The sequence below is a fragment of the Mauremys reevesii genome, linkage group 19, assembly GCF_016161935.1.
Source record: "Mauremys reevesii isolate NIE-2019 linkage group 19, ASM1616193v1, whole genome shotgun sequence".
Classification (NCBI taxonomy): Eukaryota; Metazoa; Chordata; order Testudines; family Geoemydidae; genus Mauremys; species Mauremys reevesii.
This window is the reverse complement of record NC_052641.1, coordinates 20,102,869-20,126,203: the sequence shown is the minus strand read 5'-3', so window position 1 is coordinate 20,126,203 and position 23,335 is coordinate 20,102,869. Positions and strand designations below refer to the sequence as shown.

The window sequence follows — 23,335 nt, the reverse complement described above, 5'->3', positions numbered from 1 at the left end:
CAGGATTCCTAGTGTCATTTAAGAAATAAGGCTGGTTTTAAAACCACCACTTCATGCTATAGTGAGAACATGAAGATTCTAGTTGTAAAAAAACAACTCCCATGTGACTGGTCCAAGGTGAAGCTGCACAGTACAAAGACAGAAATAAATCAGAGGCCAAGGCTTCCTTGATCCTGAATTTATTAAAAAAAAAAACACCACAAAGTTGAAATGGGGAGAGAGACGGCAAAGTCCTTCTCTGCCAAGCGCAGAGCAGAGGGAACTCTGTTGATCAGGTTGTTCCCTTGTCTCCAGACTCCGAGGACCTTCCCCCACCTCCTCCCTCTGCGTGGTGGTTTTGTGACTCTGTCTCTGCAGTCCTCTCCAGGAGCAGTTCCAAGGAATCCTCGCCAACCACACGTCTCACTTTCTCCCCTTTGGCTGCTAGGATTTCCTCAATGTTCCTGGATTAAAAATTAAAAAAAACACTAGTAACATTGCAAAGGTGCCCATGAGACTAGATGTTAGATTTTGCAGCTGAGGCTTAGGTGCTCTCAGCTGCATTCTGTTTTCACCATTAACAGGAATTCAAGTTCTGAAGATGAATATAACATTTTCTCCTAGCAGAGCTAATCCAGATGACAGTGGATAAAATGGGATTACAGACTTTAGGGGCAACTTTCATGCAACATGATCACTAATTTGGCAACTGCAGTTAGACAGAGGTAGGATTTTCAAAGGAGTCGAAGGGAGTTGGAAGCCTTTGAAATTCAACAGGATTTGAGCACCTAATTCCTTTAGGCTCCTTTGAACATGTTAGCCAGAGACCAGCAATGATTTAATTAGGCCTGATGGAGAACAAAAGAATATCACATCCTGCAATAAGATTACAACTACCAGCAGTGATATCTGTGCAACATGCACTTTCTAACTGTTTTGGCTACATCCACTTAGTGGGCCTCCATTATTTACACCACCTACCCGCAATGGGTCAGAAAACTCGGCCATGGGACTGGAGTCTTCTTACATACTTCAGAAAGTTAGCTGAATCAGAGATTATCCCCAGCAATAACTCTCCTGAGCATTTAAACCACCACTTAGACTGGACTTCTGTTTCTTGTAGGCTTTGTATCAGCTAAACAGGATTGGGGTATATTTTGATGGCCTTTTATGGGGGGAGAAGGAGGAAGAGCTGCTGTCACTGACACAGTTACCTTTTCCCCTCCAAATCTGAAAACCATCCCAGGTTATCTGCTATGACGTGATGATTCTTGCAACCAGGACACTTTACTATCACCACCCCGTTATGATACGCTAGTTTGGAAATCGTTTTTGCTGACCGTGTTTTGCAGACCTAGAAAGTGAACAAAGTTAATTTCATGACCAAGATGCTTAGATATTTTTATGTTTATTTTGTAAAAAGACAGCTATATTACAGCCCAACAAAATCAGAGACACCATTTATCTTAGTAAAAAGGACTTGTTTCCCCCCCTCCATGACATTTCTTCAACTAAAGTGGTCATGCAGCCCCACAATATGATCCTACCCAGCTTGCTACTCAGAGGTATGCTACCTCCTATGCCATTTGAACTTGGGCCAATGGAAAGAACATAGCCCCAAATGCATTTTGATTTCTGAGACTTACTGATCTTTCCTAACAGACGTTTTGCAGCATGAGCTTTCGTGGGTGAATACCCACTTCTTCGGATGCAAGAAGTGGGTATTCACCCACGAAAGCTCATGCTGCAAAACGTCTGTTAGTCTATAAGTTGCCACTGGATTCTTTGCTGCTTTTACAGAACCAGACTAACACGGCTACCCCTCTGATACTTGATCTTTCCTCACTCTCTTGCTGAAAGAATAATTTAAAAACCACACTGGTTTGCATTCCTAAATGTAAACTAGAATACAAATCAATCAGTTTCTCAAGCCTGATATTCTTGGTTGTTTAGGAACCATGGATTGTACTGGTTTGTGTATTTAAGTTTATTTTGGATATGATTTAAAGGTTTGAATTTTACTATGAAAGCACAGATGGCAAATAATCAAAACATTATTATGAACTAAAACAACCCCGAAGCTGATTCAAAAATATTCACCCAATGTGACATCTCACGTGTTAGCTTTTAGTAAGACATTTAAGGGATTAAATGAAACACACACACTTTATTAATACTAAAAAAGGAGTTGAAAGGGGGAAGCAATTTTAGTGGGCACTAGCCTTAGTCGCCTTCCCTTTTGCAATAGGGGCTGTGGGGCTACAAAACATTTTCTTATGGGGTTTAAGAGTCCCCATTTGCAAGCATGCAGCAACTCCTGGCCCCAAAACAACACAGCTGTCCCCCAAGAGATAGCAGCAATATGCCCTGATACCCTGCAGCGAGTCCTCAACCCTCAATCACTGGGGTATCCTCACACCCAATCCCATCCCCTCCCCTCCCAAGGGCCCCCCAGCCCCCATCCACCCCAGCCCCAACTTCTCCCCTTCCTCAGTAGCCCCCTGCACCCATCCACCCCTCTTCCCACGAACCCCCACCCCAGCCTCCCCTCTAACCCCGCTTCCCCAGTCCCCACCCCCATGCACCCCAGGGTCCCCTTCAGCTTCCCCCAGCCCCACCTGGCAGGTGTACACCAGCCGGTAGTGCGTGGCCTCCACCTGCCCCACGGCGCCGCCCGGCCCGGGGGCGCTGCAGAGCCTGCGAGGCCAGGCGGGCTCCGGGCAGCAGGGGTGGGGCCCTGGGGCTGCCCGAGTCCCGGGACGGGACGGCGGGGCCCATCTCCACACAGACCGCAGCCGGGCCCCAAGCGGCCCCAGCCTCCGCCCGGCCCGCAGCATCCCGCCCGCTCCGCCTCCCGGATGGGGCGGCCGCTGAGGCTCCGGCCGCCATCTTAGGTGTGGGCAGCGAGCCGGGCTCCCCGCCCCCGCTAGGCCTCGTGCACCCCATCCACCGGGCTACGGGGGGGAGCCCGTCCTGCCCCCTCCGGGATACCGGGGTGGGGGGGGGAGAGCAGGGATTTCTACCTGCAAAATCGGAAGTAGCCCCCCCCCCACCCAACATCACCGAGCTGGGTGCCCAGGGAGCCTTGCTCCTGTGCCCCAAACCATACACAGGCAGCTCCCTTCTCCCCCTCCCCCCCAACCACTGAGCTGGGAGCGGGGGGGGGGGGGTCCTCTCCTACTGCCTTTAGATCCTATAGCTTTAAATCAACACCAGAGAAATGGGTCTAATAGAGGGGAATCCCTCCTTCCCCCTTGCAGTCGCGCTCTGGACCCACACCCACCCAGCCTACTGCTCTGTCCCCCACCACCGGTGGCTGGGCCATCCAGAGGTGCATCTACCCCCATCACCATGCAAAGTAAAGAGACACCCTCCTTAGTCATTCTGGGCTCTGTCCACACAAGTCCGGCAGACCACGGGCCCAGGTTTCCCAGAGAGAGCCCTGCAGTGCCCAGGGTATCTACTACTAAAGGGGGAAGCCAGGGCCCAGTAAAGTCTCACATCCCACTTACCAGAGTAGTATGAGAAACCTCAGCAACCCCTGGCTGACTGAATATCCAAGGGAAATAAAAACCTGTTACATTATGCTGCTGTATAGGTCCAGTTGCAGGTGGGCAGAAGGACGTCAGATAACGTGCAAGGAGTGTGTTCTCTCCTTTGCGATTAGCATTGGGCATCTACTCCTCTACACCAGCAGTCAAGTCACTATCAGCACACTCGTGCTCTCTCTTTCTGATAGTACACAGAGCCTTAGAAGTGCTTAACATAACAGTAACCGATGTATATTCAAAACACTCCTCAGGACTGTGGAGCTAAATTAGTTTTGGTCAAACCTATGCTATTGTGCGTTTGCTTTTATATTTGCTAATGACAGAAGGGCAGGTCCTCTGCACCCTGCTAGATTTGGTTAGTTTTCTGGTTCAGGCCCTTCCGTTGTTGGAGTACCTGCCCATGACACCTGCATGGAGCTGAAGTGGCTCCACAAGAGGCCTACTCACACAGCTGGAGTTACAAGAGTACAGTGTTTCCATACCAAACATGCTTAATGTCCCAGCTCCTCCGGTTTCATTTAAAAAATAAAACAGTAATGTTCTATCCCTCATGGGTGTGGAAGAAAACATAAACGTGACTGCAGGAAGCAGATAAAATAAAAGGAATCCACCATTTATTAAAGTCTCACGATGGGGGGGAGGGGAAGATGTCTTGTTATTTTTTAACTGATGGTGCTAATAATTATGGAATTGAGGCATTAAGTGGTATTACATTCTCCCTCAGTTGGTTATTTTTCTGGAAATCATAAGGAAAAGATTTTCTTAAGCTAGTAGGTTGGATACGGACACAGGGTTTTTCATATCCCATTGTTGTGTGCTGTTGCCATAACAACAACTTTTAGCATATTTTATAGTTTAGCACATTGCTTAGTCCAGTTTTGAAGCAAATATACTTTATTTTTTTACTTGGACTGTTTTTTGCACAGAATAATACAATACACTAACATAGCACCATGATCATAAGTATTTCTGCTACAGCAATGGGAGTTTAATGCATTTAGACGTCCTTCCACAAGTGGTAGGACATCATCCCCATTAAATATATAAAAGAATTAGGGTTCTGAATCAGACGTGAACAGGTTAGGTGACTAGGCCATGGTCACATAGGATTGCTATGGCAGAGGCAGAAATATAGTCCAGATCTTCTGCATCCCAATCCAGTGCCTTCAATGTTGGTAAAATGTTCAAGGTGGTTGTTGAGAAAGTTTTAAATGTCAATCAGCTTGGACGGGCAGAACGGAAGATTCTTGCACTATAACCCCAGCAAACTTTTTGTAATTCCCGTTGCAGTTGGGCTGATGCTATCAGGAGCCTTCAGTGTCTGTGTTGTCACTACCAGTGTTGTTTTCCCAGTCCACTTCATGGTGTCTGCCCTTCTGCACCCTTCGCAATGCCCTCTTTCTGTAAGTTAGGTTAAACATTTATGAGAAAAGCAAAATTCCATGAGCAACAAGCTTCTCAACTACACATAAACCAGCAAACTGGAAAAACTCAATTAGTACTCAAACAGGACTGTGCATTTGTAGTGACACTGGCCAAAGTAAAAATTAAGGCGGCCTATCTACCTTCATGCACCAGGACACAACGTAATCACCTGCTGAAGGTCAGGAAGAAGACTCCTTCCATGATACAGTATCATGCGCCTGTACCTTCTGGGGCGCACTGGTTGAATCAACGTTGTTCATTGGGGCAACTTTTTTGTCAAATAAATTATCCACAATTGTGATATCAGTGTTCTGGGTTTCCTCTCAAGCATCCAATATAGACTGATCAGAAGCTTACTGGGTTTAGTCTGGAGCAGTAAAGCCATTCCTATATTCCTCAATGTACAGTAGAGCTGAACGCAAGAATTTCCTGACTCTCAGTTCCTTCTTGAATACAAGTATTACATAAGAGCCCAGCACACTACCACTGACAGAAGCAACACTACATAGTTTTAGACGTTTCCTGTAATCTGCTCCAGCATCTAGCTCTTTTGGATCATTTCTATTTAGTGTGAAAATTAAGATCTGCATTTGACATGATGCTCGGTCCCTTCAATACCCAAAGATGGAGACAGAGGCGCTCGGCAGCTTGCAATCGTTTTGAAAGGGCTCAAACCTGCCTTGAGTCTCATTAATAGGAGCTTGGTCTTTGGTGTCAGCAGCAGCAGGATGGAACCCTGAGCTAGTAAAATAGATCAAACTTACCAAGCCAGCAGTTCCCAAAGTATGGCGCTCCCAGGACTGCAGAGTGCCATTAAAAATCTGGGGTGGGGTGAGCATAGATCCCTGCCACCTGACCCTCACCTTCTCCTCTCAGGAACCCCCTTTTCCCCACCAGCAGCCTGACTCCTATGGCCCATGAGCCCCTGCACAGACCCCCTACAAATCTGAGTGAGTGGCCTTGTGATCCATTGCCCATGACCTAGGTGATCACCCCCAGCTTCATGTCCTCTGGGTACCCCTCTGTTAAACCACGGTGGAATCGGTCAATGGCATTAAGCAGCCTACGACACAGGCCATGATATACATGTGTGTCTGAAAACATCCACACTTGTTTCAGTGCAACGCAACGGCTGCCATTTTGGCCAACTTGCTCGGCACATCTGGGACTAAATGCACGAGTCCCTACGGCTTGAGCTAGAAGAGAAGGCAGTAACAGATTCTCATCCTCCGCGGATCAGGCACAGCAGGGGACATGACACACAGTGACCAGTAGGTTACGTAAACATGGCAAGAGCAGTCCTGAGCGCACAGGCCAGACCTCCGATAGTGCTCAAAGCTGTCCTTCATCCGCCGCCGCTCCTTCTCAGCCAGTTCTCCGTTGGGTGGGCCACCTTCCTGGAAAGGAAAAGAAAGGCCTGGTCTAGTTGAAGCTTGGGGCTGGGGCCAGCCTTGCTCTACAGAGAGGCCAGGAACTATGTGGGCAATGAGACAACTTCTGGAGCTGGCCCCTGAAGGACAAAAGAGGCACAATGGGCAGGGCAGTGGAGGGGGTGTGGAGAACATGAACAGCTGCTGTCCATGCAGTGCCATGATGTGTGCTCCCAGTGGTTTCCATGAGCGCTCAATTCACTCATTAAAAATGAACCTGTACCAGTGAACGGGCTGAGAGCAGCTTCATAGCCAAATGCATCTTCTGGGTGCTGCTGCTGTTTAGAAAGCACAGGAGCTTTGTGCTGGCAGCTTCTGATGCCCACAGGTCCCCGGGGAACATTACAGCCTCCTGTGTTCACTCCTGGCCATATTATCCTGTGCATGGCCGAGTCAGGCTCAGGCCCTGGCTCACACTTAGAACTCTATGGCCTCCTTCTGAAGACATCCGATGGACTGAAGATCCACTCCACCACTATTCCCTCCCTGAATTGCCCTCATCTCTCCTGAGGAGGTTGGTTCTTCACAGCATCCACTGTATGTTGTACAGGAGCCCGGCTCCTGCATCACTTACGGATTAGTGCTCATGCTACCGATCCCACCAGAGGCAGTGGGGCTACTTGCCCGAGTGAGGGCTTGGAGAGTGAAGCCCTAAACACCAGAATCAGAGGATAAACCACTTAAGAGCTCCTTGGGGCACAGAAGGGATGTCTGGATTCATCCATTTGTACAGCTGGAGGTTCACAGCCTCTTCCCAACAGCATGAGTAGGAACAGCAATATTGCTTTGGAGACCATTTAATCACAAACATCAGTGTCCAGGCAACATAGATGCTGAACATTAATTAGCTAGAGCAGGTTTGGGGATCAGGGGGAGAAATGAGCAGTGGCTGAGACGTGATGTTAGGAGAAAAAGGAGAAGCTGAGAGATATTTGCAAGGGCTGACATAGATGAGAAAGGAAACACTCCCCTGTCAATAGGAAATTGCTTAAAAACCCAAATAGCGTTGCCAGTGCTAATTCTAGAAAATCAGAGGCTCAATATCATCCTTTAAATTTAAGGTGGATTATTCCTCAGTTAGGTCCAGCCAATCCTGTTCAACAAGACTCCCATAGAGTCTAAGCTCTTTGGGACAGGGACAAGCATTTACTATGTGCCTGTACAGCACCTTGCGCAACAAAGGTCCCGATCTGGCGCTACAGCAATATAAATGATCAACGACAATGGGAGTTTGGGATGTGCAAGGAAGGCAGGATCAGCCACTAAATCCTAACGTAAAGGTCAAGTGGATGAGAGAAACACCAACAACTGTCCCAAAAGCACCCTCCCGGAGATGGCGCCCGTAGGCTGCCCATTCTTGTAACATGCCATGAAATGGTACATTCCTGACTGAGAGTGAGGCAGCAGATGTGTTGATTGGCGAATTCCATTCCCACCCATCCCGAAGAGCAGCAGCTTCCAGAAGAGATGGAAGAGACAATGATGCCCTGCTGTTTGAAGGATGAATTTGGTCATGAGAATACATAAAACTCTCCCTGCGAAAGTGCCAGGTACCTTCAAACTGGACAAACCTATCGCAAATGCAAATGTTAATCATCGTGAGTGTGGCCCCAAAAAGCGGAGGGTTCACAAAGATACTTACGTTTGACGATTGCAGGCCCTGGATGCTCTCTAACGCATTGAACTGCTGATCCCGACCGTCAGAGAGATCTTCTAAGAGAGAAGGAAAAACGGCAAGTGTAGTCGCAAACTGGTGTTGTTTATTATCTGTGTTACTTTAGCACTTGGACCCCTGCTGTTCTAGAAGCAGCCCCAGCCCCAAAAAACTTTCCATAGATAGAGACAAGGCAGACAAAGGAAGGAGTCTCCTTTTGTACAGATAGGGAGCCGAGGCTCAGAGAGATGAAGTGATTTGTCCAAGACCACCCAGGGATTGCATGGCAAAGTCAGGAATTGATTCCTGATCTCCTGAGTCCCCACACAGGGCCTTCACCACAAGCCCATCCTTCTTCATGTCATTGATTTGTGGTTTTACAACCTTAGAATAGAACAAATTGCTTGTAGACGTTGTGCATTTCACACCTTGGGTGTCCCAAAGTGCTCTGCAGAATTACCAAGTGAGACAACAAGAACACAGTAACCGATGCAGGTGAAGGGCAATGGTCATTGTGTCACTGGCAATAGCTCACACCTAGTGTAGGAGGTTATTGCTTGGTACATGCAGAGTGCTCCGTGTTTTCAAGGTGCTGCAATACATTAAGCCAGTCTTCCAATCTCCTTAGGATGTAATCTGCATTACTATCCTCAGTTGACAGACGAGTGAGGAAAAGGAGACAAAATTGGAGTGACTCGCCCAAAACTATACCGCAAGTCAGTGGCAAAATGAAAGCCAGACCTCAGGAGGTCCTGGATTCCAGTCCTGAGCTCAGTCCACTAGAGCAAGCTGCCATTTTACTAGCTGTTGGAATCTTGCTCAGGACAGTGGGGTTTTTCCCTAACTCTTTTCAAAAAGGGACGTGGGATCTTTGCTATCTGGCAGGGCATGAACGCAAGGGACCTCAACAAAGCAGCCTCTTAAGGTTGTTCTCTAATGAAGATAAGTTGAGAGGTCACATTGCCTAACATGATATTAAACATGACTGGTCAGTGTCCACACTAACTAAGTCACGTTTAATATCATGTTAATTAGAACACACTGTGAGGGTTGTGTTAACGCAGCCTAGTTTTCTAGCAAGATCAATCCTATATAGAACTGTGCAGTTCATACTATGACTTCATCATGCGAGTGCAGAACTTGAACTCATAGCAATCCATCCAGGAGCAGAGATCGTTACCAACCTGCTAACCTGGACTGGTACTTAAAATCAGACCAGGGCTTCTCAAGCTTTTTAGTGATCCCCTTTCCCAAATGGGTGAAAAAAATATTCAGGCCCCTCAGGAGGTTAAAACAGGAAGATGCTCCCATGCGGCAGTTTCTCTCTTCTTTTTGGAAGCGCAGTTCAAACTCTCAGTGTAGCCTGTCAAGTCTTCCTCAATGATGAGTCATTTCCACTTGGACCTCCACAAAAGCAGAACCGGGGATGGTGTGTTCATTAGCTAGTTCTGCTTTTGTCAAAGCCCAAGTGAAAATAACCTAATTTAAGGGGAAAAAACAACCCAGCAAAGAGCATGGAGAAAGGTGCACGACTCAGTTAAAGTGGAGTCGGGACACCTGGGTTCTGTTCTCAGATCTGCCCCGACAAGCAGCGAGAGCCCAGGCAAATTACGTAGTGTCTGATTTTCACAGATGCTGAGTGCCTGCAGTACTCCTTAACTTCGCTGGGGACAGAGTCCTCCACATCTTTGAAAAGTCAGGCCCTGCACATCTCCAAGCTCATTTTTCCTGGGGGCATCAATACACTGGCACTCTCTTAATAATGAGACTTTAGGATCAAATGGAACAGTACTGCCTTGTGCTGTTATAATGAGCTACCCAACACACCCTTCCAGAATGCAGCCACTTGAGGACCCTCCCAGATCACGTGTCATGAAGAGAGGAATGAAGGTAAAAAGCTCTAAGTGCTCAGCAGGGGGCTTCACAGACATCCCTTTCGGGAGATGACCCTAGACACCTCTATTTTGGCATACCCAAGTTGAGACACCTTCTGTGGGTTGACTTTCACAAAGTGCTGAGCACCCACCCTGGGAGTCCCAAAAGCATATCCCAAATTGGGGCCCCAAAAACCATTACTTTTGAGAATTCAGGCCCCATTGATGCCCCAAGACTACACAGCAGAGCCAGGAGCAGAACCCAGGAGTTTCTGACTCCCAGCTGCCTGCTTTAGCCACTAGACATATTGTATCAGGAATACTGCTCTAATGTCTCCAAGTAGAAATTAAACAAAAAGTCTTACTTTTATCAGACAGCAGCGTGTCCTCATCCAGGTTTCCATGGAAAGAGAGCTTTGGGACAAAAAGAAATAGGTTTCTTCTGGGGAAATAGCAATACTCATTTTCCTCTCCTCGTCTCCCACAAAAAAGACAAACGATAAAAACAAACAGAGCCCCAGGATTCCACAAGTTTCTCTTTCCTGTCTAGTGATAGTTGCAAGGCAGCCGACCCATCCTATGCAATATCATCACCTTAGTGACACACCTGTAGATACAAGTGCTTTGCATGAATGAAGCCAATTCTCCAGTGAAAAAACACTATCCCACACCAATAGGATAGTGCTTCTATTGCGTGATGGCACCCTTCGTCCCACATCAGTCTCATTACCTACCGCTGAATGCAGCTGCCTCTAGGCAGGGAGCAGCAGCAGCAAACATTACAGAAGAGTTGGAGCAGTGTGGGGAAAAGTGGAGGGTAACTTCTCCAGTGGGATGGCCAGGGGATGCAAGGAGGCAGGTTGTAATTGCCTCCATTGGGGTTTAATTAGGTCACCAGGAAAGAGCTAAGATCTGTAAATGATCCCAAGCGGCCAGGACCTCAGATCTCACCTGAAAGATGCAAAGTTGCCATGGTTTCAATCAATTAAACCAGCCCTGCTCCCACCCCATTACAGGCCACTAACTCCCCCTTTCCATGGAAATTCAGGCTGCACTGGCTTTGGCTGAGACTTGGGACTCCTTTATATCCAGGCAGGGGGAGGATTCCCTTTTATTCACATCTCGTATCTTGACTGAAGATGCAATACACTAGACAACAGCTGCCGTGAAGCAGGAGCCAGCAGAAGCAATCTGGCCATGCTGGGCACCATGCTGGAAAGGCTGTCTCAGTGCATCCTCGCAGAGACTCGTCTCATCTGCTCAGAGTCCGTGGGGCTCCCCACGCAAGTCAGGGCTGTGGAACTGGGACCTTTATTTGTATCCTGAGCATTTAAAGTTACACTCACAGAGCTACAAATCCCGGCCCAGAATCTGAGCTGCAGCCCAGATGTGCTTGGATGACTCAGGATTGGTGCACACATCCTCTCGAACCCGATGCCAGCCAGCCACTGGGCTGGTCTGCAGTGCAAAAGCAGAGCAGCCCTGGTACTACTATAGTCCTGGTTCTAGCTCACAGGGATGGCTGGAGCACTATTTGCCTGGCCATGCCTCTCTTGCTCCCAGATACACACACTGTTCTGGCAGCTGCAAAGGGGGAAGACATAAGGTGGCAGGATCTACACCTCCTAGAGGTTTTTCTGCACTAGGGGCATCCTCCATTGGCTGGTTACACTGGGGTGCGTTTTTTCCAGGTGCTTTGTGCCACTGGAGCACAAACTGAAGCTGGCTGCAAGTTATCTGCTAAGGAGCCTTTGAGCAGAGCTGGGGAACCCAAAGACCTGCCATAAAGCGGTCAGACTAAAGCCAGCTAGTCACTTTCCTCACCTCTTGGGAACTCCTGGGTGAGGCGTCATCTAGGTCAGAAGTCTGGAATTGTAAGAAAACAAGCCGGTCAGGGATCTGTCTGGAGAGCATGCTCTACAGTGAGACAGCGGCAATGATGGCACGTGGAACAGAACGAAAACTAGGAAGTGAGACGCAGGGATTTCCTCCCTCTTACCTGTCCCTACCGGTCCAACCAGAAGCCACCCAAGAGACTATGATACTACTAAAGTGTTCTTTTTGTTCTGGGCTTAGGAACAGAGTTATGGTATATCTTCCCCCACCCCAAATTTCCCCCCCAACGGCTCAAGCCTCAGCCTTCCTGGGCTTCAGTCGCCAGCAGTTGGCCTCGATGCACCAGGGCCAGCCCCAAATGCAAATAAGGAAGGGATGCGTTTGCACTGGTGGAGGTTACTTACACTGGAAACCAGGGTGAGCTCTGCTGTGGCCCATCCCAACTTCCCTGTCTAAGCACAGCCATTGATTGCTGGATCGAGGCTGATCCCAACTACAGACAGTGTCAGTGTCTGAAGTCAGTGCAACACCCAGAGCCAAGGCCCCCCCAGCCTCTTCCCCTGCCCGCAGCACAGGACCTGCATGTAGCTGTGTATTCCTGCAGACTTACCAGCGTGGGTGGCTCCAGGTGCAACTTTTTCAGCTTGGCCTCAGCGGCTAGTAACTGGCCCTCCTTCTGGAACAGCTGTAGCTGCATCTCATCACACCTCTCCCCCAGCTCCCGGATCTCTTTGCGGTAGGCGTCTTTGTCGACCAGGCTCTTGGAGTATTGCATGTGGAACTGCTCTCGGGTCAGCAGTGCCTGGTGCAGAAGGTGGGAGGGCAAAGCGTGTCACTGACATGGTGTCTGAGCCTACACCTCCCATTATCTTTGGTAACTGGGCTCCAAACAGGAAGTTTTATCACCTGGTCTCTTTCTGCAGCCACTTCTTCTATCTGCTTCAAGATAGCCTCGATGCGATCCTTGTACATCCGAGAGTCCTTCCTCAGGGACATGCACTGCAGCTCCAGCAGCTCCTTCTCCTCCGCATGCTGCAAGCAAAGCACAGAAGCGCCCTGCTCATGGGGCTCGCTTGACCAAGACACCCAAATGCTGGAGGCAAAGGGGCTCTTGAAACACTCTTGAAACACCCGTGGCTTGTAGTGTAAATACCAGACGTGGATTGCTGAGCCGTGCCAGAGCAAAGAGACTCTTCTAGTTGTCCAAGCCCAATGCCAATTACACCGATGAGGCCACAGGAATGTTCAGACAGAGCCAGGCACCCAATGCTGTGACCCTAACTAGGGGGCTAGGAAGCTGGCTGAAATGACACTTCCCATTTACATGCATCCGAGACATTAACAGCAATACAAGCTCCCAGCCCCAGGATGCTGCAGAGACCATCAATGGAAGGGCAGCTAATTGCTGGGAACACTGGAGGTGAAAACATAACGTTCCCCTCGTAGCCCTGATTGAGTGGATGGAGGGCGAGTCTGAGGGCAAGGAGACGCTGGCTTACTGTATGATCTTGGACAAGTCATATGGCCTCTCGGTGCCTCAGTTCCCCCTGGGGATGATGCTTACTCTTACTGAGAAAGCATATTGAGATCTACAGGTGGGAAAGTGCTTGGAAGGCAAAGGAGATATGGGGCCTGATGTAAGCACTTTGCAAACAGTAACTGATCAGTTCTCCTGGTGATCCAAGTGGATCAGGGTCATCATCCCCATCTTACACGTGAGGCAGAGAGAGGCCACATCTTTCCCAAGAACAGGGAGTCATACCAGAGCAGAGGAGTACCCATCTCAGATCATGTTTCTCATTAAACTTCTGCTACGTTTGATCTGAGCCAGAAGGCCAAGCCGCAGCGCTAGCTGCCTGGGCGCTGCTCTGCTCCACAGGGAGGAGAGTGGCTTTCATTGTACATGTCCCCCATACAGCGTTTACTCCATCTCTCCCCCCTCCTGCCAGACTTCGTACTTTGTCCTGGAGATCCTCTGCTTGCTTGAGCGCCTTGCGCAGGCTGTAGATGGTGTTCACCAGCTCCTGATGCTCCGCCAGTGCCCGTCTCCGATCAGCTTCCAGAGTCTGGACGTAGAGGCTGTTCTTCTCAGAGTTCCCTTCCTTGGCGACCTCCAGGGGGAAGGGGAATACAATGAGGGGTGGCCCAACTGGCTAGGAAAGCCAGGAGGCACTCTCCCCTTCCCGAGCCTAACAGCACTAATGGCCAATTCTCACTCCCCTTCCACCACCCCCATGGCCTCCACTCTGCCTCTGGGTTAAAGCGGAGGTGAGCAATATGCTCTCATCTGTGAGATGGAGGGGAGTCGCCTGGAGAAAGAGTCCCAGCAGGTGCTGCTCTGAGCAAGACAGGGCAGCACATGCCAGGCCCTGTGCTTGCCACAGGCTGCTGTGTCCTCCATGTTAAAGATGAAGGCAGCTGCGTGCTGCTCCATTTCCTGCCAGGCAGGTGTGATCTGCAGGCTCCCGTGCAGCCCTGCAGAACACAGGAATTGCCAGGCAAGATCAGCGCCCCCGTCCAGCCCCGCATCCCGCTGTCACGGCCGCCAGTTCAGGGGAAGGTGTAGAGTGAGTTGGGCAAGTCTAGGGCCCTTAATTTAAACCCTGCTGAGCCTCAGGCCTAGCTGTTCTCACTAATGCTGTACTCCTCTGCCACCACGGCTGCTCACGCCTCTCTCTCTCCCCTCCCTTTGCCCTCCGAGCCCATCTAGCTGCCGTCAACCTTCACACCCCCTATATCCCACCACCACTGCTCAGGGGGTCCCTCTGCCACAACGCACCATGCGCATGCTCTGCTCTCACCCATGGCTCTCACCCCGCCAAGCTCCCCAGCCTCACCAAGAGGGGCCCTGACACCAACCCCCACGGAGAAGCCTGCGTTAGTGAGGCAGAGCTGCTACCCCAACCAGTCCCTGAGTCCCAACACCCGCCCTCCCCACACACCTGGAGCGTGTTCTCCAGCTCTTGATTCTTGGCCAGCAGCAGCTCCTTCTCCCGCTGGATCTCCCACACCACTTCATGGCTCGGTCGCTGCTCAATAGCATGCTTCAGTTTCATGGTGTGTTTCCTCTCCAGTGTACAGTCGTCCTGGGCCTTCATCAGGCTGTGCCTCAGATGGTCAATCTGCAGGGGGAGGGGGGAGTTTGGAGCTGGTCAGGCCTCGCCAGGAGCCATATGGGGAGTGCTGGCCGCTGAGGGGGAAATCTTTGTAGTGGCATGGTTTTAGTCCCATCCTCCAGCAAGCAGCACGAGGGGAATGCCTTCCCCACCTCCGAGGGAATGTGGCAGAGTCCTCTCTGCTCACAGCACATGGTACCTGTCTACCCACACACGGCAGCAGTGCTGCAAGCTTCCCGCAGCTGCTGCTACGTTTGACCTGAGCCAACAGGCCGAGCCGCAGGGACAGCCCTGCCAGCATGTCCCATCCCTGCACAGGGGAGACCCTGTTCATTCTCTACAGCACACGCAGCCGCTAGCATCTGGGCTGAAAGGCTTGTGAGTTAGCGCCAACCGCGTGAGGCCATTTGCATCATGTGCACCCTTGTTGCCCAAGGAGAAAGCCAGGCCTGCAGCATCCAATGTCAAAAATCCCCTTGAATGCACTAGCCCAGCCCAGTGAATTCAGGGCTCCTGGCACGCGGTGCAGAAGAGAGGTGCGCATCGGATTGTGGCGTCCGGTCGCTAAGGCCCGACTGTGCTCAGCTCTCCAATCCCGGGGGTGCATGAGGGAGGAAGGAGAGAGAGGGCGAGGCACCGACCTCTAGCTGCAGATCCCGGTTCTTCATCAGGGCTGCGTTCTTCTCTTCACTCTGCTTGGCGTAGCTCATGGCCAGGTCGTAGTTCTCGTCCTTGCATTTCCGCAGCTCCTTGGCCAAGCTGTCCCTCTCCTCCTTCATCTTCTGGGCCCTCTCCTGGTGCTTCCGCAGCACGCTGTCCCTCACCCGCATCTCCTTGAGCGCATCCTCCTTGGCATGGAGCCACATGTTGAGCTCCTGGGCTTTCCTCCTCTCCTCCTGCACGGCACTCTGCAGCTTCGTGATCTCGTTCATCAGGAGCTGGCTCAGGCCCGATTCCCCCGCGGTGTCTGCACAACAGAGAGACTCACACAACATGGTCTCGGGCCCAGCACAAGTCCCCAGCCCCAGGCAGAGAGCTCCCTTATCACAAGACTTCCCTGCGGGTGCTGTCTAGCCAATGACACATGTAGTCAGCGCCCACAGGTCAGTGCCATGGCAGCTTTTCTTCCCCCAGTCCCCTGAGCCAGCCCCACAGCCAGCACGATCACACCCGGTACAGTCATGCTGACAGGAACATACAGCTGGCCAGAGCCGGAAGGAGCAATGACCCTGTACCATCAGTGGCCTGTGGACATGCCAGGTGCTCCAGAACAGCGCCCCAGGCCTCAGCCACTCTGGGACCCATGTTCAGTGGGGACACATGCTGGTGATTTCACAGGGAATTCTGTCTGCTTGCACCATGGCTGAGCAGTCCATGAGGGGAAACCAGGCCATTAGCTAGCATCCGCTCTTCCTTCTGAGACAGGGAGCAGCACTGGTGCTCCCCAAGACGGGGGTGGCGATGTAGCTCTTAACACAGCATTGTGTTTTCAGTCTCCAACCTACAATCAGATCTGGGTGGGCTTCCACAGAGCTCTCCCCGCAGGGATCCGACTGCAGGATTGGAGCTTTGGTATCGGGCGGCAGCTCGTGGAGGTTAGTCTGACCCTCGCTGAAGAGCTTTCGAGCGGTGACCTAGTTGGAAAGGCTGGCTGGGGCTCTGCCCACATGGGCCACCGGGGATTTAACCGTGGAATTCAAGGTCTCCTCTAGCTGCAAAGCAGCATCAAATAAAGAGACTGTTGTGGGAATGAATCAAAACGTTACCGATAATCATTGAAAAGACCCTGCTGGGCTCCTTGCCGGTTATTTTCATATACAACTGTGGGTAGTAAAGCTCAAGGCTCTCGAGAAAGGCCTCAAAACCTTTCTGGCCCGTCCTCTGAAGTATATCCAGGAGGACGCCTGCAATACAGAAACAAAGGCGCTTACTGCAACATGGCACGTCAGAGTAACGCGCGTTCCCTGCACTTCCAGAGATGGCTGGTACTTACGTTCCTCTGTAAGCAAGAGCAGAAGAGAGTCCTTGGTGCCAAACCCTTCAGGCCTGGCCCAGGCAACTCTCTCACTGGCTTTAAGGGGCAATTTAGCTGAGCAGGGTTTGCCCCTAGGCCTCTGCTCCTACTATAGTGTTGCAAAGAGCAGGTGCTGCAAGAGAAGCAATCCCTCGTTGAAGGCTAGGGAGGAGGAGAGCAGGCAGGCTTGAATGAAATGGCCATGGAAGTTTCTATAACTCTGGGCGGCTTTGGTCTCAAATTCAGGAAGAGGGGATGGTTAGGTGGCACAGATGTCCTGATCCTGCAAGGGGCAAAGTATCTGCCAGGAAGTGCTGGAGCCTCTGCTCTGCTCTCAAGGTCAGCAGGACCGCAGCCTGCTACAGGTGGGGTCACAGTGAGAGCCAGAGAAGAGGGAGTCTGTCACCAGGTTTTAAAGTTGGAATTCTGACGTCTAATAGGACCAGAGATGCTTTCACAGGCAAGTCTTTTTCATGGTGTCAGTCTGAAGTTAAACACTCCCTGCAATGCTGGAAACCCAAACAGCAGAGTGTGTGCTAGTCAATATCCTGCAGAGAAGAATCATTGAATCTATTTCCCCCACGTTAAGTATCCTGTCAAACTGTCTTAAATGGGCCGTCTTGATGATCACTACAAAAGTTTTTTTTTCCCTCCTGCTGACAACAGTTCATCTTAATTAATCAGCCTCTTAGAGTTGGTTGGGCAACTCCCACCTTTTCATGTTCTCTGTATGTATATGCATCTCCTTACTATATGTTCCAGTCTATGCCTCCGATGAAATGGGATGTAGCCCACGAAAGCTGATGCTCAGATAAATTTGTTAGTCTCTAAGGTGCCACAAGTCCTCCTGTTCTTTTTGCGGATACAAACGAACACGGCTGCTGCTCTGAAAGAAGAATCCTACACTCAGCTGGGTGGAGGCAAGGGAAGAGTCCACAATAAGCCTTCCCAGTCTCGGTTCCTTGCGATGGTGGCAAAGGAGAACCGGTTAGTGAGTTACACTTTCCAAGGGAAAGTGAACAGCTTTGTTTCACAGCCCACGCTGTCTGAAACTCAACTGTTCTGAGACTGAAACTCTTTGGGAAGGAGCGGTGTCTGCGCAGAATCTCGTACAATGGGATCTCAATCCGGATTCAGACCTCTGGAGGCTACTAACAGTGACACAGCGTGACCTAGAGACTAAGGCACTGGTCTGAGACTCCAGAGCCCTGGGTTCTGTTCCCATCTCTGCCCTGCTGGGTAACCCTGGGCAAGTCACTTCCCCTTTCTGTGCCTCAGTTTCCTCATCTGTAAAATGGGGGTAACAATACTGGCCTCCGTTGTAAAGCAATGAGGTCTGATGAAAACTGTCACAAAAGAGCTAAGGGTTAATACTGTAAAATAGACTAGGTGGTGAAAAGTACCTTTGATTTTTAATGTTCTCAGATTGAATAACCCCAGGGACTCCTAAGTAATAGAGGCTATTTTTTCTTTCTAATGTTGCCAGAGTCCCTCTGAACCTGAGGCACAGAAATAGTTTATCCTAGATTCAGAGCTTTTTAAGGCCTGTACGGACTACTGTGATCCCTTAGTCTGAGCTCATATATAACAGACCAGAAAACGTCTCCAAAATAATTCCCTTTGAACTAGAGCATATCTTAAAATAAATCACTACATAAAATCCAATCTTGATTTAACAATTGCCAGGGATGGAGAATTCACCACGTTAGCTCAAGGAGAAGGAATTATTTACCTGTTTATTTGGATTTAGAGAAAACCATTTTCAAATGGCTGGGAAAAGATGCACCTTGAAAAGCATGATTCCCAGAATTGCACTACAAGGGTTGATGGTAACACCATGTGGCCTGCAGGAGCAACTGACACCTCGGCATTTTCATTCCAGTGTATCACCCCAGAGTCTGGCCACCCCCACACATGTGGCGAGTCGGAAGCTGCCCAGTACCCACCTACTTTCCGTTTCCGGACCACCAGGCTGGGGTCATTAAGCACTTGCTCTTCGTCATCATGGTTAATCACTTTGCATTGGCGGAGATAAGGCGTTATTCTGGAGGGGTCTATCACCGAGATCAGCTTCACCCGGAAGTTCTCCAAGTTATTCCAGCACATCTCGTCATCCTCCTGCTCCGACATGGTGGAGAGCAAGAAATACTGGCAGGCCAGGTCTTCTTGTCTGAAAGCCACACCACAAGCCTCAGAGCAGCTCGGGATGAGCAGCAAGGATAGCAGGTGGCCCAACACCATCAACCCAACGAGACTGGGAAACACACTCATTGACCATAAGGGACCATGTCTCCCACAGCAGCCTCTAACTCTGTACGTACAAAATACATGCACCCCCCATTCCATAAGTGGATCAGGTCATGTACAGAAATGCCAGCTTGTACAAGCAAATGTAGGGCTGGGGCACTACGTCCCAAGCTCCCTCAGCAGCTGGCAGGGTTGGCACCACTGCGAAGAGGTGAAGAAATTCTGGTGAGCACCCTTCAACCAGCCATTTCCTGAGTCATTAGAGGAGGGAAGTGAAACCACTTAGTGTGCACCCTGGGTCAGTAGCATTGAAGACCGAAAGCTCCTGCGTGGATGCTGGGGACTCCAGGAACTCAAATTGCATATGGATTCCTAACAGGCTGTACCAAGGGAGAATCTACATGTCCCACTGACATTAACAGGGGTCACATGTGCTCAGGGCCCAAACCTAATCTAGTGACCCACAAGTGCAAGGGTAGAGCATAAACAAAGAACCATCACACAACAGATAGCTATTACCTGCTTGAAACCAGAGATCATCTAAGAGTGCTGTGCAGCCCCTTGGGCAACAGGGATAGACACATATTCGAACATGAGAGTGAACCTGTTTGAACAGTTCCAGGGGAAGAACCCCCAACAGCTATGCTCTTAAATTGCAGTTAATTGTAACCACCAAGAGCTAATATTTTTAATAGTGTCTAATTTGCATTTGCAAAGGAAGAGGATGTGCAAAACTCACAACTATACACGATCTTGCAACGTTGCAAACTACGTGCAGTGCCGGCCACATTGCATGTGAAAGTCACAAGCTTTGGGTAACCCTAGCAATGTTCACGTGCACCATGCACGTTGCTTTGAAACATCACTGCCTGAGGCGGTCAACTGACAGCGTTGTGTCACTGCAGAGAGCCTCCTGAGTGTTACTTTTGCAGGAACTTTTTGGCATCCACCCTCAGCAGCAGCTGCACTTTGGGGTTTCTTTCCCACAATGCTTCCTCCCCAGTGCAATCTTTCCCATAAACCCACAAACCAAAATGAAACCAGACTGGAATTTTCTAGTGTCAGCTCAACCAGGCTATATGCCGATTCGAGGAAATCAGGAAGCCACTCAGGGACTGTTGACATCAAGATGCAGAAGCCACATTACAGAAGTTGTAGCCTACAGTTAGATCTGCATTGTCCTTGATCAGCGACTCATTTTGATACAAGGAATGCACACTCAGGCCAGGTTCACTCCTCCCCTGCTTAGAGAAAACATGAAATAACCTGACGCTTCGGCGAGACCTTTCTGACCTAACGATGACTTTGTCTGTGACGAAACACTAACGTGTCCTCTTATCCCCATTCCTTGTTTTGCCCATTTGGGGCCAAATGCTGCACCGAAATGGGTGCCTACATTCTGACCCAGGCATTTGATTGCAGTGCTCCTATCAGAACAGGATTCATTGCAGTAGCCAATGGCCCAGAGGGGTTGCCAGCCACCTACAAATCCAGGAGTGTTTCACTTGTTTCGGGGGGAGGGGGAGAACTGCATCATTCCTGACAGCAGCAGGTCTGTAGAGCCTGGGGTATATCTAGCTCCCTCTCTCGGTCCCTAACGAGCCTTACTCTGCTCCCCCACAGACAAAACTCCCACTGACTTCACTGCATAGACACTACAGTGATCGACACTAGGTAAAGCCAGTGGGATTGACTTCAGCAGCCTGCCTTACCCATCCCTAAACATTCTGCTACCCCAGCACACAAACTGCTCTGCCCACTAGCGGAGCCAGTCCCAGTTCCCAACCAGGTAAAAGAAGTAGAAATGCCTTGCCCAGTTGATACACACCCCACCCTCCCTCTAGACAAAGACTGGATCCAGATTTCCATAACTACTAGACGTTCTGTGTTACATGGACCAACCTGGCTCTGCGCATCAAGTGTTTCCTCCTCTCCCGGGCTCTCCTCGGCTCCTTCTCTCACTGGCTCAGCATGGCAATGCTCTTTGTCCCATCTCCCAGCAAACCCAGCTACATGGCAGCCTCCCTAAATAGTCTATTTGCAATACAGATGACTCAGAGTAAAAATTAGAAAGAAGAAAGGGGAAACCAGTGGGTAACAGCGCTTATCCGAGACAAAGGAAAAAAAAAAAGAGGAAGCCACAAGGGGAAAAAAAGAACCTAGTGTCTGGAAGCACCTCACATCCCTATTGACTTGCTGAATAAGTCTCTCTGTGCCTCAATTTCCCCATCTGTACCACGCAATAACTCTGAGAAGCAGTTGAGGCTTCTTTATTTAATGGTTATAAAGGTTCCACTGATGAGAAGTATTACAGGAGTGCACAGGCACTGTCTAGAACGTCCAGTCTCTTCAGTAAGAAACTTGCACAACAGCCATGTGGGAAAACGACAGCTTCTGAAGTAGGTTCTCAAGTTTCTAGGTCCAATGTTATAGGACAGGGGTCTTCAGGGACCGGAGGGGTGGAGATGATAAACAGAACTAATGCTTTCATGAACAAAAAAAAACCCCACACAACTGGAGTTATAACAGCCTTTCAGGATAAACCTTGATCCCTTTAACTGCAGCCTTATCAACACACCAACACCTTTGTACCTGAATGCAGACAGGGACAAGAATTCTTTCTTGGTGTAGAGCCACAGCAGGTGTGCCTGGGGTTGATGGGATAGACCATTATGACACTTTCCCAAACGGGGCTTCTAGTTTTGGGTGCCCATTGACTTCAGTGGTAATTGTGGGTACTCGGCCCTTGAAAAGAGTCAGGCCCTAGGTGTCTCAAGTTGGACAAAGCAAAGAATAGAACCCAGGAGTCCTGGCTCCTAGGCCCCAGCTCTAAGCATGTGATGGGAGGGGCAGCATGGCAATAGTTGTTGGAAGATTTTAAGCATGCACACAAATCACTTTGACTGCTCCTTTACGGAACTATTTCTGTTGTTCTTCCCACAGAACTCGAGACTTGTAACAGCGATGACAATTCAGATGCCTGATTTTAAAGAGTCCAGAGGAGTCACATAACTCGATACTCCTGCAGTTAATGCAGCGTCACACAGCTTTGGATCAGCACCTCTCCCTACAGGCTAAACTCCTGAACAGCCTCATGCAGGGCGGTCAGAGCCCCTGCTCCTGGGCCTCTCAACACAATCCTCTGGGTGGAGCAAAACTGGTTGGAGCTTCTGCAAACCCTGTGCTTCCTGCTGCGTACAAACTGCACGCGTAGCACATGCCTTCCAAGATACGCTTTGTGAAGACTTTGGGTGAGGCTGATCTGAAAGCAATGTGCTAATTGATAGGCCTATCCACCTTGTGGGGCCTTCATCATGACAGTACCTCAGTGCCATCTTAAAGCATAAAAACCTGCCTCTATTTCCATGTTTTCTTGACAAATAATGACAAGAGGTTGCTCAGGAGCATTGGGTCCGCAGGTGTCGGCTAGCAGTGATTTTTGTTTTTTTTGAAGGAAATGGTATTGAAGTGTTTGAAGCAGAAGATATATAAACTCTAATTTGTTATAACCACCGAAGATAGAGGCTCAGCCTCAGACAAGAGAGGGCTGCAATAGTTTCGGATGACCTCACTTGGTTCCTAGGTGAAAGTTTGCTTATTGATCATTTCTTCAGCTGTGTAATAGACAGATAGGTAAAGGACTCGCTAGCATGACTGATGCTCAGGGCTGAGCTGTAGCTTAAGTTTTCTTCATTTAATAACTAAGTTTCTGGTTCTTTCTATACAATGGTTTTGGGAATTCCACTCTTGCGTCCTCCAATCTCCATTATGACAGAATCCAGGTGTTGGGCATGTTTGTAGCACAGTAGGGGAAGGGGGTTACTTTTAAATCCAAACCACTGGAGAGACCTCCTTGGCGGAGCCGCCTTTTGGTGCCAGCGAACAGGAGGGAATTTGTGCACACTATGCATTTACCGTCTCTGCAATAGAGCCTGAGGACAGCTTCCAGAATTAGTCCAATTCTCCCACCCCACCATCTGGTGGAGTACCACCTAGACCAAAGGTGTGGGCATCCCAGGTCCTTGAATTATAGGGATGCTCTAGAGTATGGTCCCTATTTCTATTCCCCCACCATGCTCCATACCTTAGTCCTAGCTTGCTGGCCACATACCACACGCAACCCTCAAAGTGTGAGGTAGACAACCATGACATTCCAATTAACCCACTAAATAGGAGGCATTACAATTAGACCCCATCACCAGAGACTCA

The 23,335-nt window shown here is 49.7% G+C and overlaps 2 protein-coding genes across 6 annotated transcripts; both read right to left on the bottom strand.

The window, feature by feature from the left end:
- Window positions 1-163: 163 nt before the first annotated feature.
- DNLZ (DNL-type zinc finger) lies at window positions 164-2,852 on the bottom strand. Its single transcript, XM_039507202.1, has 3 exons — window positions 2,598-2,852; window positions 1,194-1,333; window positions 164-443 (listed from the first exon to the last, which is right to left on the bottom strand). Exons 1-3 carry the CDS (start codon window positions 2,814-2,816, stop codon window positions 272-274), a joined length of 531 nt encoding a protein of 176 aa, XP_039363136.1. The 5' UTR covers window positions 2,817-2,852; the 3' UTR covers window positions 164-271.
- Window positions 2,853-4,009: 1,157 nt separating this feature from the next.
- Window positions 4,010-21,466, bottom strand: CARD9 (caspase recruitment domain family member 9). 5 transcript variants are annotated; one of them, XM_039507197.1, is made up of 13 exons: window positions 21,029-21,461; window positions 18,826-19,049; window positions 16,632-16,769; window positions 15,507-15,832; window positions 14,692-14,871; window positions 13,708-13,851; window positions 12,656-12,781; window positions 12,360-12,551; window positions 11,738-11,779; window positions 10,279-10,327; window positions 8,028-8,098; window positions 6,276-6,352; window positions 4,020-4,931 (listed from the first exon to the last, which is right to left on the bottom strand). In XM_039507197.1, exons 1-13 carry the CDS (start codon window positions 21,040-21,042, stop codon window positions 4,835-4,837), a joined length of 1,680 nt encoding a protein of 559 aa, XP_039363131.1. In that variant the 5' UTR covers window positions 21,043-21,461; the 3' UTR covers window positions 4,020-4,834. The 5 variants fall into 5 exon arrangements, with proteins under 5 accessions (XP_039363128.1, XP_039363130.1, XP_039363127.1 ...); XM_039507195.1 differs by having other exon boundaries at window positions 4,025-4,931; window positions 13,708-13,860; window positions 21,029-21,410; XM_039507194.1 differs by having other exon boundaries at window positions 4,010-6,352; window positions 21,029-21,466.
- Window positions 21,467-23,335: the final 1,869 nt, after the last annotated feature.